Source organism: Eupeodes corollae, chromosome 3 (assembly GCF_945859685.1).
Source record: "Eupeodes corollae chromosome 3, idEupCoro1.1, whole genome shotgun sequence".
NCBI lineage: Eukaryota > Metazoa > Arthropoda > Insecta > Diptera > Syrphidae > Eupeodes > Eupeodes corollae.
This window is the reverse complement of record NC_079149.1, coordinates 91,020,645-91,040,421: the sequence shown is the minus strand read 5'-3', so window position 1 is coordinate 91,040,421 and position 19,777 is coordinate 91,020,645. Positions and strand designations below refer to the sequence as shown.

The window sequence follows — 19,777 nt, the reverse complement described above, 5'->3', positions numbered from 1 at the left end:
TAGAGGGCAAAAAGAGGATGGAAAATTGCAATATTTACTATATTGACTCGTACCGAGTAAACCAACAGTGCTTGTTTGGATACGGCTTTGTCATAGGAGTATCACCCTCCAAACTCCATTTATTTACATTGTTGTATTTGTAAAGTCGATGAATAGATGTGAATTTCAACGAAAAAAATTGGCTTTTTGTCAAGCATTCATAGAAATAAGAGCCCGTTCACACGATCCCGAATCGGCGGTTTTGCCCTATCGTCGATTTACCGTATAAGCAAGTGTCAATATAATTTAAATGAGTATATTCAGACGATACGGCATTTTACTGTATAGGTACGGTAAAATTACCGATTAGGTCCATTTTGTCATTCGGTTTTGTCTCTTCAAATCGTTTTCGGTCGTACGGTAAAAAAAACGGATTCGGTTTATCGTGGAAATATATTTACAGACAGTGCATTCAGACGATTCGATATTTTGACCGATAATGCGTTATTTTTCGTATTTATATTTTTATTAGAGTGTTTTTCGAGCAGAGTGATGATCCCCGGTGACTGTTTCAGGCACTGGCGGTTCTTTTTTGATCCTTCAAAGTTTCAAACCGTCTTTTTTAAGCGAAGAACCGGAATTCACTATGGCTACTGGCGTGTCGACCGCAAGGACGAAGAAGACTTGCTCATAGTTTGTAATGACGTTTCCAAGGAAAATAAATATGTTTGACGCTTTTACTTACTACCTGGAGAAAGACTGATCCGCCCATAAGGACCTACACGAAATCGTTCAGAATCTTCTCAACCCCGCCTATAAGTTGCTCGGACGGCCACAATATATGGCCCATTTGGCCAACAGAAGCAATAGTCACAAACTCAGTATTTTAGATTGAATTTGTTGTGAAAGAAAAAGAAAATGTCTTAAAATAAAATTAATTTTTATGGTAACAATTTTGTTTGTTGTTGATTATTTGATATATTTTCTACACAGTTACCTTCTCCTTATTGAATTGTTTGGACCGGTTGAAGTGAACTAAGAGGATAGCTGCAGCCAAGCGAGTTTGGAGTTCTTGTTGGTTCATGTCGTGAGCCCATTCTACTTGTCCCCAGAACTTCAGTTGAAACTCTTTTTCTAGACGAGTGTTACGTTAAAATCAATTTGAATTGGTAAGAATTCATATTATTTTCACAAATGATTTGAGAAGAACAAAACTTTTCACTCACAAATTTTTTCATTAATACAAAATTTGACAGCCAGTGTTAAACAAATTTAAATGTCAAATGAAAATGTGTAAATGTTCGGTGTGGATGATTTTCGGGTTTTCGAAAACATTTTGCCGAATCCCCGGTTTTGGGTTTGGTGTGAAAAGGCTATAATGGTCGTCAAATTTAACATTGTTAGATTTTTTTAGTTCCCTTTTGTTGTAGTTTTATGAGGTTATAATAATTTACCAATTTTCGCATTCCAATGGGCAAGCAATCAATTTTTTTGTAGATCAAAAATCAGTTTTTGAGATCTAGATATACAATTGACAGATATCAGGTTACCTGCTTGACAAAACCCGATTTTCCTATCTTATCCACGAAATGTGTCAGAAACCGCTCATTACAATATAACGGTGGTTCAATTTATGAAAACTTAAAAGTAGTTTTTATTATGACGTATACATGGCTATTTTGTGTTTCAAACGGTAAGGTAGTGTGAACTATAATTGAAAGAAAAGAGACACAAAACTGTTGGAAAATAAACAAAGCTAGTTAAAAAGGAGATCGGTTTATGAAAGTTATATATCTTGAATCTACATCGTTTTATTTTTCTTAAAATGGCCAGTTTGGGTCATTTACGATAATAAGCCACACCACACTTCGTTACCATTTACAACACAAATAAGCCATCTATCCATCATAATGGAAACTAACGTTAAGGTTTCTGAATTTAATCCACTTTGCACAAGTTATTTTTGATAGTTAAACTTGATTACATAAACACCACTCGTAAGAAAAGAATAGGTACGCAGTGCATAAGCGTTTTTAAAAGGTGGTTAAAATATAGCCCATGTTGTTGCCCATAACTCTATCCTATGGTCCAAATTTCAAATGACAATGAGATAAAAGCTGCATATAAAACTTTTCTACAACTAACTCTTTTTTTATTTACAATGTAAAAATTGTCTGCCTGTTTTATTTCAACAATAGTTCACACTACCTTACCTTAAAACGCAAAGCAGCCATCTACGTGTCATAACAAAAACTATTTTGTAACTTAAAAATTAACGAGGATCACAAATTGTTGTTGTATTTTGCATGCCGAAATATAACCCATTTGGATCTTTTTCAATAAAATGGCGCAGGTTTAATTGGGTTTTAATGTCGGTACCGAATTATGTCTTATCCTTTAGGTCCTAAATTGTTCTTGGTATAGACGTGTTAGATATGGACTACTAGTAGCCAATTACGAGTTGATGATATCTATTACTTAACGTGACTAGTCCTTCTTTAGAAAGTGAAAGACACTTTTTAGCTTTCAAACTATTTTGTTTATTTTGTCAAACTTTATTATAAGATTAAGATTATTAAGGCAAAGAATTTAGATATGGCGTTCAAAAATTAGTTATAATTCTTTCTACCAAACATACAAGAGGGCAAGCTTAGCTAAACGAGGCTTTCTATGAGAATGAGAATCAAAGGTTCTTGGCTTATTAACGTACATTTTTTGTATTAAATATCCTTTAAAAAAAGTCAAACAGCATTAAATCACATGATCGTGGAAACCAATTTACAGCGGCATCGGCATGATGCCACACACCATGGCCATTTTTTCTTTGGTTGTGTGGTAAGTGACGCCATTCTGTTGAACCCAAATATTGTCCAGGTTCATAGCCGCCGTTCACGGTTAGTGCCTGGCTTTCAAAGAACTACAACCCGGTGAGGCTACCGTCAAACCGTCATATTTTATGAATTCTTTGGCTTTTAAAGATCGGTAGTGGGTTTTCATTTACCCAAATGCGGCAATTCTGAATTTCAACGAATCCACTGAGGTGAAATGGTGCCTCATCGCCGAAGGTGAATTAGGAATACTTCTTCAATTTGCACTCTGCATTTTTAGCACCAAAATCAACCATTAATTATAAATTATTGCATACGATTTATAACAAAAATATGCACAATAGATAATAATGGAAAAATAGGTAAAACAAAACTTTTTTCTGTTCCACTTCCATGTCGCTTTTCTGCACACCTTTCATTAATTTCACCTCATTCCCTTTTCGAACCATATTCTCCGAACACACTCTAACAACTACTCATGGCATTCCCACCAATCAGCCATACCAACCCAACGCCATTAAAATCCAACACAAAAAGTTCACTCGAAATTCAATATGGCGGGACGTGTCATTTAAAATGTGAAAAGTTGTGTTGTTTATCTATCTGAATATAAATTCTTATGTAAAATTAAACAAATTAAAATATATTTTTCTATAATCATTTATAAGTGAAGATATTAAATATTATTCAATAAACGCCTTCCGAATAAAATTCACAAGTGCAATGGACGCTGATAGCGACGAAATAGGCTTAACCATCGAGGACCTTATGTTTCTGTCAGATTTAGACAGGTTTGACATTTCTCCTTCTTTTTATTTTACTACTCACAACCAGAGTTTATTCATTTTTCCAACTTTATTTAGCATTCGCATTTACGCGCGGAATTTTTCTTTATATTTTTTTATAATAATATTGTTAATTGATAAAATATTTATTTAGAGATTTCTTAAATTTCCAAATGAATGTTTATGACATGAGAAATTTGGGATCGCATGTCCACTATTGGGACTAAGAGATTTGTTCTGCTTTTATGCTTCTAGGGAGCAGGTCGCCATCGCCATAGTCAAAGCCATCGCTTCGGTGTTCGGTCCATTATTTCGATCTAGAGAAAGAAAGAAAATTTCCAGTAGGAGTCTCTGATGGGCATATATTTCAATTTTGTTGTTTTATTTTTATTTTCTTGGTTGGTTCATGAGATGCTGAGGTTTTATGGTTTTTTCTTTCTGGACAAGTGTGAAGGTACTTGAAAAGAGTATGCATACACCACCAGGCCGCCTCAATTCACTCGCTCACATGTCTTGCCAATGGGGTGGGTCTAGTGGCGACTCTAGACCAAAGAGAATGAAATTTCGGGGGTTCATTTTTGGTTGTTTTAAATGGACAAGACAACTCTCGAGAAGGAGATAAGCTTGCAAGATCTAGCTCTAGAAGAAGTGGAGGTGGAAAAGTGGTGACTGGGGGGAGAATGTTTTAAAAAATAATTTAAAAGATGAGGACGGACGGAAAATTCGTTAAAAATTCTTATCTCATTTGCATAGGGTCATGAAATGAAATTAAATGCCCACAAGCAGTAATGAGGGTTTTTAATTGGTTTTCTGGTTGCCCTTCAATCAATCTTTCATCTGTCAACTTTTTATAGTTGTTTTTTTTTTTGTGTTTGGTTTTTGTTGTTGTTTGTGGGGAATTACATGATTTCATGATCAGAAATCTTTCTTAAAAATGACTAAGTATGGATGAGTTATTGAAGTTAGAAAAATGATTCTTTCATTCTTGAAGCTAAAGGGAATGTTTAAGATTTATTGTTTAAGATTTTTGAACACACAGAATATTAGGAGAGGTTTTTCAAAAATGGAGAATGTATACAAAATATTTAGTTCTGAACTTTTGTTTATGGAATATAAGCTGTGGAGACGAATTATGGTTATTGGAAAATTGTAGCTTTTTATAAAGTTCGTATTTCTTATAAGAATATAGAGGAATAAGGGTTGAAAAGAAGGGGTTATGAATACCCTTAGCAATAAGGGAGAGAGAACAGGATTATAAAGGAAATACGGATGCACATTACTTTTGAATATCTGAACGTTGTGTTGAGCGGGAATTATTGAGCCTTTTAAAGCATTCTACATTCGTGTAGTGCGGCTAAAGTAAAAATCCCATAAGTAAGAAATACTTAAGTGGACGTCTCAAATTGGCATCAAAGGTGAACTGATGGGCATTCCTAGGAGTACGTGTACCTATTATGGTTGAGTTGTTTGAGGGGAGGAACTCAACTGTCTATTTCACTAGAGCATTCTTGTAAAAATAGCTATAAAATAATGATAGTCAAGATGCTCTAGAGATACAAATGTTTCAGATAGGTAACGGTTACCTATAATTTTTAAATTCTGATGCCCATCTCCTCACTAACGTCGTTGTCAAAAAAGTACGGACTAATTACGCAGCCGCTAGCCCAAAATGAACCTCGAGTGGGTTCAACGGACATTCTACATATATATAGACATTTTTTTTGTTAACTAAAGTCACTAAAAGTATTTTCCCGTCAAAATTAGGGTCCTCTTAAAATAGATTCGAAGCCCAGTCAGCGAAAAAAGTTCAGACGCAAAATTCTCGAAGTTGAAGTCTGCGAAAGGCCGAGTTCTTGTGCACGGCGAGGAATACACTGCCTCGGGTTCTGCTGTACACCTTCACGGACCACGACGCTGTTGTCGGCCGATCTGCGTTCCTTGAAAGTACGGGTGTTGGCTGATTGTTTACCGAACCGGTCGTCTCAAATTTTCCCGACAAACCTTGAACAGTCTACTGTGTAGGGCCACCACGTCTACCGCAAAATTTGGGCAATGCACGCAACGTTTGCGTTAACGATAACTTACTTACTTTAGGTGGAGGTACAGTACTGTGTGAACTAGGGCCTCACCCAACAAACTTCTCCATGTAGCTCGGTCCTTAGCTAGATGTCTCCAGTTTTGCGCACCAAGTTGGGTTAGGTCACTTTCCACTTGTGCGCTCCACCTGATCCGCGGTCTTCCTTTACTGCGCTGTCCTGTGGGTGTGGACTTTTACCCTTCTGGCTACACCTCGTCGTTCCATCTTCTCCTCCACTCCCCTTCGATGCATACGGGACCGTAGATCACACGAAGAACTTTTCTCTCGAAGCGACCCAAGGTGCTTTCATCCGCTTTTGTCATAGTCGATGCTTCTGCACCGTATAACAGGACGGGATGATAAGGGTCTTATATAGGAACAGTTTGGTCCCTCGAGAGAGGACTTTACCACCCAATTGCTTTCTTAGTCCAAAGAAACAGCGGTTACCAAGAGTTATTTTGCGTTTGATCTCAGCGCTGGTGTTGTTATAACGATAACTCATTTTGATAACAAAGTTTTATCATTTGAACGTGCTGTTCAATCGTGTAATTTGACATGATGATTTGGCATAAACAACAGAATAATAATCAAAAGATTTGACAGATGTCACCAAAAAGAAATGGCCGTCACGGGGCAGCAAAAAATCTACCCGCGCGAATTGAAAAACCCTTTACTTAGCATCGTTTTTGGAGATTTCAAATTTCAAAAACTTTTCAACAGATGTTTTGTGATGCACGTTTTAAGTTCAGTCTAAAATTCCACAAAGTTTTTGATTGGACAATGAGCTTATCATATCCTGCCGTTGTAAGTTCACATCTGAAGGAAACAACTGAATTTATTTTATGATTTAATACTACATGTATTGAACGGTCCGAAAAGTAATTTCTAACCCAACAAGGAAGACATTCATCGAAACCAACTGCACGAATTTTTAATAAGAGAGCTTGATGCCGAACTCTATCAAACGCCTTTGAAATGTCAATTGCGTTAATATTTCTTTATCCAAAAGGATGTTAAGGTTTCTTGAACATAAATTATCAAATCAAAGTTAGACCTTTTTCCGAAAGCCACATTAAGAACCGTTCATTCTTCAAGATGTTTCTTAAGCTAAAAACTGATCAGCATTTCCATGATCTTGGAAAGTAGGAATTTAAGCGCAATTCAACGATAATTAGAGGGTGAAAAGGATTCGGCTTTTTAAGGGACAGTCTGGACAAATGCTGTTTTCCATCCACTCGGAAATGCAAATGGTAAAGCTTAGTCAGTGGTTTTGACAGCGTTAAAGAACAAATCTTGAGAAAAATAGCAAAGATACCATCCAGGCCAGCGGATTTGCGTATGTTAAGGAAGAAGGGTTATTTTTATTAGCTGTTTCATTCGAATCGGATATTGGTTTATATCGGGTTTTTCAATAAGAGCGCTACAAAAGCTTTTTTTTCAAATAAAACAAAAACGGTTCTAGATATCAATGAAGTTCTTTATTTCTGTAAAAGTACGTTCGATGCCATTATGTCTGAAACTAGATTTCTTTCGCATGATCACCACGGGCACGCTTGCAGAAGTCCAGACAAAAAAAAATCAAATGGGGTGGCACAACAGTCCGTTGTGAACCAAGGCCTAGTGACTTACAACTCTCAACCATTCCTGTGTGCGAGTAATGTTGTCAGGAATGGAGGGGACCTACAATTTTATGCCGAATCCGAACGGCTAGTTTGAGAAAGTACTTTTTCATGACAAGAATTACTCTTGAAGGATTTGTCAATTCCTCGCAAGAGGCAGTACCCGCGAAAATTAATGTTTTTTAAATTAAGGTGGCACAGGCAGGGATTGAACCCAAGACCCCTTGCATGACAGTCCAACGCACTAACCATCATGCCACGGGTAGAAGTCCAGACGCTGAACCCAATTTTCGACGGCTTTCAAGCATAAATCGACCGATACTGCTGCAATTTCACGTTCGATATCAATCGTCGCTGTCTTGTTGCCACAGACCATAGATTCCAATAGACGCTCAATTGCTGACCTGCTTTGGGCCTTTTAAAACTTAAAAAAATGAAGAAAATAAACCTTGCTCCACGTATTACAGCTAGAAAGAACACAAATTCCCATTTATTATGTAACTTCAAGTGGCTGCTTCAAGACTGTCGATGATTTTGGGTTGATGCCGCTGACAGATCGCTCAAATGGGTTCGGGCATGCATTGTTTCCAGATTGTTTGCATAAGATTGGTCAACCAAACACATGCCTTTAATTTTATTAAAAAGAAGTCGATTAACATGGCTCTATAACTCCATTCGTTCAGAGAAACGCTGTTCTCTGCCCCGTTTTCGAAGCAAAATTATCCAATGATGTCACCACTTCACAATCCGCACGAATTATAATTAGCTTCTCGGCAATGAAGTGCGGATTTTCTGCAAGGCACTGTCTGGGCTACGCAGCACTTACTTTGGAAAGAATACATTTTCAATATTTCACAACATTGTTTAAGGTTAAAGCGATTTTTGTATGACTTTCGATGAGACTTGGATTGACTCAAACAAAAAAATGACCAACACAACGTTAAAGTATAAAACTCCTTAAATATCTTAGTGGTATTGAACTAAACATCTTAAAGTAGGACGTGTATTGTGAAAATATTACAAAAGTTGACATTGCCAAAAACCGTGTTTTATTCGTGGGCGCATGAGTTTTGTCAAATATTTTAATTTGACTTGAGTAAGATTCTCATATTTGGAAATGGCTTTCTGTTCTACGCCCTCTCTCTAGGATAAACATGGTTTGCCAAGCTTTCGCCTACCAAAGGCTTTTATGGCTCATTCCTCCTCGCTGGAATCTTTATTAATTTTTCTGACGATATCTGCTTCGAGCTAGATAGCATATAGTTTGTAACGTCTCCTCAACGTTTCATGCCTTCATTATTTTATCGTTATGTTAAAAAGCAGTGTGTCAATGAAAAATATAAGAAATAAGTTGTTTACTATTGAGCACCAGATTATTTCTCTTTAGTCGTACTTCTAGAATATGAGCATGATCGAGTTTTCAATTGTGGTATTTAAACATTCAAAGCTTTAAAGTATGTGTTTTTAAATCTTCTACATATTTCTTAATTTCGGTTTAAAGAAACCAATAGTTTTGTTTATCCAAACCGATACGTTTTAGAATAGGGTCACTTAACTTAAATAATTTTGTAAACAATATTAATTGAATTTATCTTAAGAAAAATATAAAGCAAGTATTTGGATCTCTAACAAAATATCTAATTAAAAACTAGGTTAAAGGAAATCACGAATAATGTACGACGACCTACCTTAATGTATTGTATATCGATTAGGTCTTTTCTTTTCTTGATTCTTTTGTAATTTTTATATTTATAGTGTTTTTAAGGGGTTCACATATTCTTTATACTTGTAGTGTTTACAGTGTGGGCGTTCAGAAAAAGAGAAGACAAAAATGAAGGACATGTATACCAATGGATTATGAATGTTTAAACAGAGAAGAGATTAGAGATTGGTTTTTAAGCCAACAATGAAATCTAATAAAGATTCTGAAAACTGGATGAACATTTAGGCAAAATTGGACACGTTTTTAGTAAAGCCAAATATTTATTCTAAGACAGTCTGTCAAAGCCTTTTAAATCCAAAAACCTTACCATTACTTCTAAGCTGTGGTTGTACAGGACAATGGTTCTGTGAGTACTAACATAGGGATCTGATAACTAGTTAAAAGCACTTCGACCTCTTAGGCGCTAACGAGAGGAAGGTCTTGCGATGAGTTGTTGGCCCCTTATGTGACGTAGGACGATTCCTACTTAAGGTGGCGCTACAGTCCTGTGTGGTCCCTAGTTAGATGTCTCCAGTTCCGCGCTCCAAGTTGGGTGAGGCCACTTTTCACTTCTGCGCGCCAATTCATCCGTGGTCTTCCTCTGTCCTGTTAGTGTGGATTCGAAGATCTTCCGAGCCGGATCATTGGTTTCCATGCACTCTACGTGACCCACCCATCTTAGTCGGTGGACTTTTACCCTTCTGGCTAAGTCTTCGTCGCTGTACAGTCAGTACAGCTCGTCGTTCCATCTTCTCATCCATTCCGAAGATCAACTGTTCTCTCAAAACGACCCAAGTTGCTTTGGATGATAAGGGTCTTATATAGCGACACTATGATCGCTCGAGAGAGGACTTTACCACTCAATTGCTTTTTTAGACCAAAGAAACGGCGGTTAGCAAGAGTTATTCTGCGTTTGATATCAGCGCTGGTGTTGTTTTCTGCGTTCATAGCGGAGCCAAGGTAGACGAAGTCCTTAACTACACCAAAGTTCATCTGTCGATGGTGACGTTTTGAGCGAGACGTCGGTGTTGTAGGTCCTTTCTTAATGACAGCATGTACTTTGTTTTGCCCTCATTAACTGTTTAACCCATTGTTGCTGCCTCTGCATCAAAACTTACAAAAGCCCCATTGACATTACGCTGAGTTCCTCCGATTATGTCAGTGTTATCAGCTTATGCTAGTAATTAACAATATTTTTAAAAGATAGTGCTTCTAGTGTTGACGTGTGAGCTCTGCACTATTCTTTCAAGCACGATGTTAAAAAAATCACATGACAGCGCAACACCTTGTCTAAAGCCTTTTTTGACATCGAAAGGTTCTGTTAAGTTTTTTTCCGACCTTAATGGAGCAGCGCGATTTCTTCATGGTCATCCTGCACAAACGGACGAGTTTGGCAGGTATGCCAAAACTAGACATGGCTCTATACAGCTGGTCCTTGTAAATGCTGTCATATGCATTCAATCCATTTGCTCTAGTGGCTTTATTAGACTTCAGCTTAGATATGACAATCTTTACTTCGTCTAAGTCGGTAGGACGGGATTGTGGACTTTCGTCGTCTATGTTGAATGGATCATACTGCCTGATATGGGAATTCGGTTCCTCGTCGCCGTTATACAGTCTGCAGAAGTGGTCCTTCCATATCCTCAGCATTGACTGCGGTTCCACTATAATGTTTCCACTTTCGTTTTTGCGGACCTCGGTTCTAGGTTTATGTACTTGTGTATTTCGTTTCACCTGTTCATTAAACTTTCGAAAGATGGACGATTCCGGAGGCGCTAAAATCATGAACTGTATGCTATCTATCTCGAAGCAAATATTTTGATAAAAAATAAGCTCGCTCGACACCGGTAGGCTGATAACATAGCTAGTATGAGCGAAGGGAAACCAAATCGGGAAACCATTTTCTTGAGCTGAGCAACTGGATGGCGTCGGCGCGCGATAAATAGAGTGACTTGTTTAATGAGGTCAGGATGATGAAATTGATTGTTACCTTTCGAGAACTGTATGAGGTTATTATTTTACAAATCTTCCTCTAAATGTATCTATTAGAGAAGCTTGAGTATTGGAGATATTGTTAGAGACGAAAGATTATGATCTTCCACCTACTAATGTCCTACTTGTCCAAGAGTGTATCGCATTTTCCTAATATGTGTTAAATTGGAATACCGCAAGACAATTCGAGTTCAAATAGATGCAGTTTCCTTGAGACATTGCTCCCGCTAGGCCCTCTTGATATATTCGTGAAAGAAATGACACCCAAAAGCAATTTACGCCTAATACAGTATACCATAATAACTGGAAAAGGCCTCATTTCTGTTATAGAAACTTAAAAAAACCTTACATAGATTTTAAGCCAGTAGCCCTTACAGCATTCCCCATTCCCTCCTAGTGAGAAATGAGTGGAAAACAGGGTTATAAAAACAATTTATGTATCGGTAGGGTCTGGCATCTTTTTTTTTTATAATCCTCTCCTAGAAAGATCAATAAAACTCTATAACTACCACAGTATTTTTAAAGCAGAAGAACCGCGGATTGTGAATCTGCTAAAGACCTTGCTTCCCACAATTTGGTGAACAAAAACATGAGATATTTTTATTGACAGCTAAAGCAGCAATGAAGGCCCATATCCGCCAATCTCACAAATTCAAACCTGGTAAAACAGTGTCGAAGGAAGCACCGTTTACTCAGCGAGGTCAACACAAATACCATTCGTTGGGTAGCAGGGTACTGTGAGATTGAAATGAAACAGTAAACAAATTAGGCAATAATGGATCAATGCATCATCCGACCTATGTTGTTGCTATGCCAATAGATCAACTTAGTGGGCTTATAAGTTTTCTCGAAATCGCAAACAACAAGTGGGCGGACTTTAAAAAAAAAATACCTTTTGAAACTAGGCAGGGCTCAATTATTCTTATTGATTCGAACTCATGCCCACATAAGCATATCTGATCTATCTAGAGGGTGCGAAGGCGAGGAGACAGAAAAGGACAACTTCCACTTTCTCTGTAAATGCCCAAGTCTAGCCAAAAGAAGAATGACGATAATAACAAATAACTTTTTCGATAACCTTCGCCGCGAACTCCTTTTGTTGCCACCTAAGAATATTCTGATAAAGTTAAAAAGTTAAGCCAATTATTTGAATATAAAATATAAATCATGCTATAAGCTCACAGTTTATGAAAGACTTTATATTTATCAGGCTTAAAGAGCTTGTTAATAAAGACTTATCGTAGTACAACCCTTCTAATAACATATAAACATGAGTATTAGTCTTTCTTAGTATTTGCAAATTTTATCGTAGTATACCGAAAACTAATAAGATACAAAAGGTTAACACTTAATCATTCCCTAGTGATCATGCGATTCCAAACTTATTTATTTTATAAAATTATTATTTTAAGTAAATTACAAATTTAAGTTTTAGAGTTAATTTTAAACAACCAAATAAATTAACATCTAATTTTGTTTTTTTTTTTTAGTCGGGAATTCGGTTTCTTGCGGCTGGGTGAACCAGAACATGGTAGAAAAAGGAAACTCGTGAATAAAGTAATAGGCGTCCTCCAAGATATACTCATTCTTGCGAAGTGCCAGCAAGAAGAAAACAAACTAACAACCAAGAAACGCGAACCGAATAACGATGATGACAGTGATGATGAAGCTGCTGGTACTGCTAAATCAGCTGTATCTGCAATTCAAGAAATTACCGTTAGTGATACGAAAATAGAAATCCCAGATGAATTGCAACAACAATTACTCCAACCACAACCCCAACCACAACCACCACCGCCACCACAACAACAACCGCCTTCGCCGCCACCGCTTTCTCAATTTTCAACCCGCAAAGAAATCAAACTCGAATTGGACGACTATGACTCACAGACACAGAATTCCCAGTTAACAGATAAAACTTCATTAGATTTGGCAATAAATATAGAAAATAAATCTATAAAACCAGAACCGGAAGATTTGGAAGTTGAAGAAATATCAAAAGCTGCTACCGATCAAGATCAAAGTGGCATTGTTGGTGGTGGAAAAAAAGATGAGAAAGATGACAAAGAACTTATTGCAAAAGAACAGGATGAGGATGATATAGAATTAAATCCCTTGACATATTGTAAATTAGGACATTTACATTTGCTATTGGAGGAGTACGACAAAGGTAAGAATATTGAAATTGTTTTATACTTACAAAACCAACATATTAATGATAACTATGTTATTTGTATTTTGTAGCACTATCAGCGTACCAGAGATATTTTGCAGCCTGCGAATCGGATTATTGGCAGAATCATGAATTTCTATATGGCCTGGGGATGGTCTACTTTCATTTTAACGTCTATAAAAAGTGAGTTTTTTCTTTAAAGTTTACTAAAAATTCATTTATTTCTTGTAAACAATTAGAATATAAATATTTTCCTTATCGATTTATTTTAAAAAAAAAACTGCCAGCAAAAATTATGGTAATTTTTAAATAGTTAAAAACATTATGAAATTAATTCGTATGAATTACTTTTTCATTAAAATCAGGGATAATAGTTGTCTTTACACATTTAAGCGAAGTTAACGGGGTTTCACTTAGGCGTTGTGCTTAATGGATTGTTCCCAAACTCGATCAAGATAGATTTACGAGTATATAATATCCAGGTTTTAGTAATGAAGTCTTTCTACTAACGCATCAAATACAGGGTACGTCAGAGAAATGAAAGGGATTCTCAAAAATCTAGCACCATCTCTATTAGAAAGAGGAAATATTACACTTTTGTCACTACTATAATGAAACACTCATTTGCAGTAGAGTGATATTTTCGTCATAATAGTTCAGGGATGAATCCAAAAAAGATGCGATTGTGATAATAAATTAGGCTCATTTTTACGCACGAAGATAAACAAAAATGTCGTTACTGCTGTGAGAAGAGAAAAGCTGCGGCGGCGTGGGTCGTCACAGAACCTTATTTTTCGACAGAATGGTTAACTGCTAAAACTTCAGACACGTGTTAAGAAAGGAGAAAACTAGGAAACTAGAAGATATGTGGTTCCAGTAAGGCGATGCAACGTGTCATACCGCCGCCCGATCGAAACCATGGATTGTTTACACAAAATGTTTGGTAACCAATTAATTTCCCGTAGCCCAGACTTCTCTTGGCCGTCCACTTGCCTGAATTATCCGTGCTATTTGAAGTCAAACATTTATGCAACTAAACCACGGGACTTTTAAGAGCAGAAAACTTTAATTCGACAACATTAAGGAAAGTCTACGAAAATTTTGTGTTAACGTTTCCGTCTATGTATAGCAAATCAGGGCAGTTTTGGATAGCATCAGGGCCTTCATTTGCAATCTTTGAAAGTACATTTCGTGAATCTCATACATTTCAAATTCAAAACTTTGCTTCAAAAACCTCAGTTGAATGAAAAAAACATGATAAGCTGTCATTTTAACATAAGCAGACTTGACTTAAAAGTTATGGAGGTTTTTCTTGACTAACTTTCCAGTTAACTTTAAAATGGAGATCCCTTAATTCGAATTTTTCGGCAGATGACCAATCATTCGTTGTTCTATCTCAATTACAAATTGAGTTACATATTATTTTTTAAGTCCATTCCATCCTGTATTAGAAAAGACTAATAGTATGTGATATCCCATCTTTTTACACAGATGGGTCAATCATTTCCAATCATTATAGCGTGTTCCAGGCGGAACTTTTGGCGATTAAGGAAGTCTTGTCTTGGCTCAAAGAAAACGTGATATCAACATCTTATATCCGTATTTTCTCTGACAGCCAGGAGGCTATCAAATCTCTGGACTCTGTCTCTACAAACTCTATAGCAGTCCATAACTGTCGATCATCTCTAATGGAGATGGCGCAACAATTTAATATTCACCTTTGCTGGGTGCCGGGCCATAGAGACATTCCAGGTAACTGTAAGGCAGATGAACTCGCCAGGAACGGTACCGTACAGCCCATCCTACCACGTTTGGCAAGTACTGGCATACCAATCGCTATTTGTAAACTGCTGCTAATGCAAGACGCTGTGAGGAGGGCAGGCACCAGGTGGAACAACATCACCACGTGTCAAGCCACAAAACACATCTGGCCAACACTGGATTTAAAACGTTCAAGGTGCTTGCTCTCTCTTAGCAGATAGCATATAAGCTCGATAATAGGTGTCATAACCGAACACTGTCTAATAGGAAAGCACGCCACGAGACGAGACGAGGCGTATTCTCAAATGAATTTTGCAGAAGCTGTATGGACAAGGAAGAGGAAGAAACGGTTCTTTATCTTCTCTGCACATGCCCTGCTCTAGCTCGAAAACGCAAGAATTACCTAGGAGAATTCTTCTTTAACTATCTAAACGAACTAAATCATATCGGTATAATCAGCCTCTCACGTTTCGTAAGGGACTCAAGCTGGTTCCATTGAGCTTAGGAGGAAGCCTCAAGATTCATGTGGTATCACAATGAGCCATTAAACTGGCCTAAGTGTGTCCGTTTCCATCTTGGACAGCCACTATAACCTAACCTAACCTATGTGATAAGTGCTGCCGATTCACAGGAATTTGTTACAAACTCTAACTGCTAAAGTTTCCTGACACGATTCAAAGTTTTTTTTTCATATTTCCTACAGATCTATTATTCGTTATTTTAGGCAAAGATGACATATTTGCATTTTTAGCGTGCGTTTTGAAAGACTCCATATCATATTTAGTAAAAAACTAAAAAGTCTTCAAATCAATCCTACCCATTCGTTATTATTTTTACTTTGACTTTCTTGCGTTGAAAAATTTAAAAAAATCTTATAACTTTTAATTCTTAAAACATTTCAGTCATATTAGTAATATAAGATACTTATTTATGTATTTATTGCACAAATAATTACTTTAATTTAATAATTGTCGTCTTGTTTTACCTCATTGTAGTTTTCAACACTTTAGTAAAAATAAAAAAGACTTTGTTCTCGAAGTAATTGCTTCTTATAGGTAGTATAACAATTTTGTACTTAATTTTCTGCACGTCATACGTCATTACACTAATGAATCATTTTATCAAAACCGTATTCTAAAAGCTTGCTAAGTGAATAAATTATTTATTCATTTGGTGAAAAAAGTGTGGGAAAATTATTTGATTTCTCAAGTTACTTAAAAAAATGTAACTGAAGAATATATTTTATTAATACGTATTAATTTTATGAAAGAGCTTCAAAAGAAAATTATAAACAAAATCATTTTGATCATGTGAGCATGGAAATGCTTTCAAGTTCTTTAAATTTTCTAATACCCAGAGTTTTTAATTTTTTTAATTATGACTATTTAAGCATATTCTCCAACGTGTGTTTGGGTGTTGGTTCTTGATTTAATATATAATGATCAATATTCTTGATGCAATTAATAAAAAACTAATTCATCTTCTGTTACCCGACGTTTCGCTGGCTATTTTCCAGCTTCTTCAAGGAATTTTTCAAATTTATTAGTTTTGAGTTATCTGTTAAAAAGTTGAATAAATAAATTATTAACACAAATAAAAAGATAAATAAACGAACAATTTTAAGTAATGGAACAAAAACACAACAAAGTTAAAACTAATATCACAATTTATCACTTCTTATGGCAACACTATACAGCGAGCTTATGTTGTCGATATCTTCTTTATGGTTCATCGTCATATTCTCCAAGTGTATCTGTCTTTCTTTTGCAGTGAAATCCAAAACCATGAATTCTATTTTATACTAAGGTTTATTAAAAAATAACTTACAATTTTTCATCATCAAATTGTTATTTGCAGCTAGGGGATGAATATTTGTATTTAATGAGACAACGGTGGTTTAGTGTTAAAATTTGTTAAGTAAAAAAATAAAAAAAATAAATTGGGTGACGCAACAGTCCGTTGAGAACTAGGGCCTAGTGACTTACAACTCAACCATTCCTGTGTGCGAGTAATGTTGTCAGGAATGGAAATTTGTTAAGTACTCAAACCAAAATTTATCAAAGAGTCACTGGTAAAGTTGAATTTCGTGCACTATTAAATCACTTTAAAACAATGGTTTTAGAATCGTTTCCTTCTATCACTTTAATCAATACTTGTTCAATATTGAAAAATTAAGTAGCTTTTACCTAAGAACATTTTTTTTCCCTGTTAGTGGACCCCTATGGCTAACAGAGAAAAGAGAAACTTTCTTTAATGATTTGAGTAATCTTATAAATATTTGAACGGGAATTTTGAATTCTACACTCAATCCTGAATAGGATTTGTTAAGGTCGCCATTAACCATAACATGCACCCAAAAAGTCAGAAGTAAAATGCCTTTACTTATTTATTGTTAATCGGACATTATAAATAATAGTCACTGTCTATAAATGCATGCATAAGTCACTAGAACATTAACGATCTTGTAGTAAAGATTCACTGAGTTTTCTTAAAATTGTGGAAGGTATGGTACACGTATTGTTTGAGTTTCATTTTATTGACCACTTAAAAATAACATTCAAATGATGCGTTTGGGATGAAAAGGTCAAATTTATTGGTAGATACTTACTGGTAATTTTAAACATACTTTTCACCTTTTGTCTTCAAGTGGTGAATCGGCAGTTTGTAGGCAGACCGTGGTATACCATCTTCAGTTTGTACGATGTAAAACGAATTTGGACATAAGTTCTTCTTACATTAAAATTTCAAAAGTAGATATGTTTTTTTCTTCAAGGAGCACAAACAAAACAATTTTTCTTTAAATGATGTAGATATCCTAAATTCGAATATCGCTTTTATTTTTTTCTTTCACATCATGTTTTAAAAATATGCAGCTTTAAAAAAGGTGAAAGCAATAAAAAAAGGGGGTATTTTTAAGGCTAAGTTGAACTATCTACTAACAATAAATTGTATAATGATTTTGCAAAGTAAAAATCTTTCTTTGCTAGACACAATTTTAATGGTTATAGTATCTTACTTACTTTCTGGAAGTTCTCATTAGTTAAGAGTCTTTATTTATTTGACTCTATATGAGAAAAGCTTGAATTTGATAGTTTTGAAAAAATTTGTTTGGACTTATTTTTAAGTACTGACTTTGAATCCAAACTTTAACTTTAACTATTTGATCAAGTTTTAAAAATACCCGTTTTCAATATTATTTTGATATATTTATTAATATAATTGAAATATTTGATATAATAGAACTGCTTAGGCAACATCGTTACAAAAACAAAACTTGCTTTGAAACCGTTTTGTATTTTTCAATATTTCAATTTCAGTATTGAAGAAAACGATTATAGACTTTCAATGTAATACTCAAACATCATCGGAAATCAAATCTTTGCTTTATCCAAAACATAAAATAAAAACATTATTTAACACACCTTCAAACCAAATTAAACGATTTTTATTTTGGATAGAAGAAACTATAACACAATATTACGTACAATTAAAAGAAAAAAGTTAGCTTCTGTAAATGTTTGTATGGTACTTAAATTTAAAATGTATGCAATAATTAAACTTATGAACAAAAAACGTTATTTTTTCTCGCAAGAAGAGTTACAAAATGATGAAACCTGTAGCTGACTTTTTGACAACTTTTCTCCTAATCTGGTGTTTTATATTTGGTTATGTATTTTTGATATTCTGTTCGTGCCTTATAAAGTACTCTTTTGACCCGAATTTGTAGCCTGGTGTTTTTTTTTTTTTTAGTTTCAAAACGAAATCATTTGTCATTGAAACAAACACTTAAAAAAATGATAATAATAATAAAGAAAGAGAATCAATGGTTACTCAATTTTATCAAAAATAATTTTGTTGCAATATAATAATTTCATAAATCCTAGATCCAAATGTGTGCATACTATATAGTCATTGAAAGCAAATAAATTTGTGTAGCTCAAAAACGTTTCAATTAAATAATTAAAAAAAAAAACCTTTTGTAAGGCTTATATAACAACTGCAAACCTAATATACTTTAAAAAAAAGTGAAGGTAATTTTTATCGGAAATGCAAAGTCTTAAATGCATTATATACATTTATGTGAACATTATGTAATATTATTAAAAAGTCGACATTTTCAAAACGACTATTTAAAATTTGGTGTTTTGATCAGTCAAATTTTATTTTAAAAATCTGCTAGTCGTTATCAACATATTTCAAAAGCCAAACTTTGAAAATCCATAGTTAAATCAGACCTATCACAAATTCCGTCGTAATAGAAAACTATTACGAATTCCCAAAGACCGAATTACGAAATCGGTTCGTAATTCAAAATTGTGTAAGATTTTCCACTGCGAAAGTTTTTATTAATAATTTTTTTGGGCATTTATGTATTTATTAATTCATTTAAAAAAATAATTACTGAGTAAATAATTAGTACTGTTTTATTTTCAAATTTAAAATATTCGTATTCTTGTATTTTGTATTCTATTACATACTTATTCAACGTTACATTTCTCACCCTACTAAAAAGTTCTACATGTAGAGCTGTGACTCTTAACCGAACTTAGATGTGTTCATTTTCTACTTTGTGCACCACCTTATTCGTGGCCTTCACTTACGGTTCCAGAAGAGTAGATTCCAAGACCCAGTCATATCAGGACGTAAGAATATTATTCTCCGGGTTAAGTACACGTCGTACAGTGTGCAATTTTGCCAATCTGGGGGAACTTTATTCATTGTGCGTTCAAAATTTTTTTATTTTTAAAAAATCGATTATATATGTAATAATATGTTATTTGGAAAATGTTTGTTTAGCTAACCTGAGCTTAAAAAAGTGTAACTTTACATTTAGAACAATTAATAAACATGGTAAAGTTTG

The 19,777-nt window shown here is 35.0% G+C and overlaps 1 protein-coding gene across 3 annotated transcripts in view; it reads left to right on the top strand.

Annotated features, from left to right (window-relative positions):
- Positions 1-3,356: 3,356 nt before the first annotated feature.
- The window catches only part of LOC129949307 (lysine-specific demethylase 6A), a 245,560-nt gene continuing 229,139 nt past the window's right edge, over positions 3,357-19,777 (top strand). For 2 of the 3 annotated variants that reach the window (XM_056060693.1, XM_056060691.1), the window contains exons 1-3: positions 3,358-3,598; positions 12,473-13,152; positions 13,227-13,338. In XM_056060693.1, the coding sequence (XP_055916668.1) occupies positions 3,531-3,598; positions 12,473-13,152; positions 13,227-13,338 (860 nt within the window). In that variant the 5' untranslated portion in view covers positions 3,358-3,530. Of the gene's footprint in view, positions 3,599-12,472; positions 13,153-13,226; positions 13,339-19,777 lie in introns of all 3 variants that reach the window. The other variant, XM_056060692.1, reaches the window with a different exon arrangement.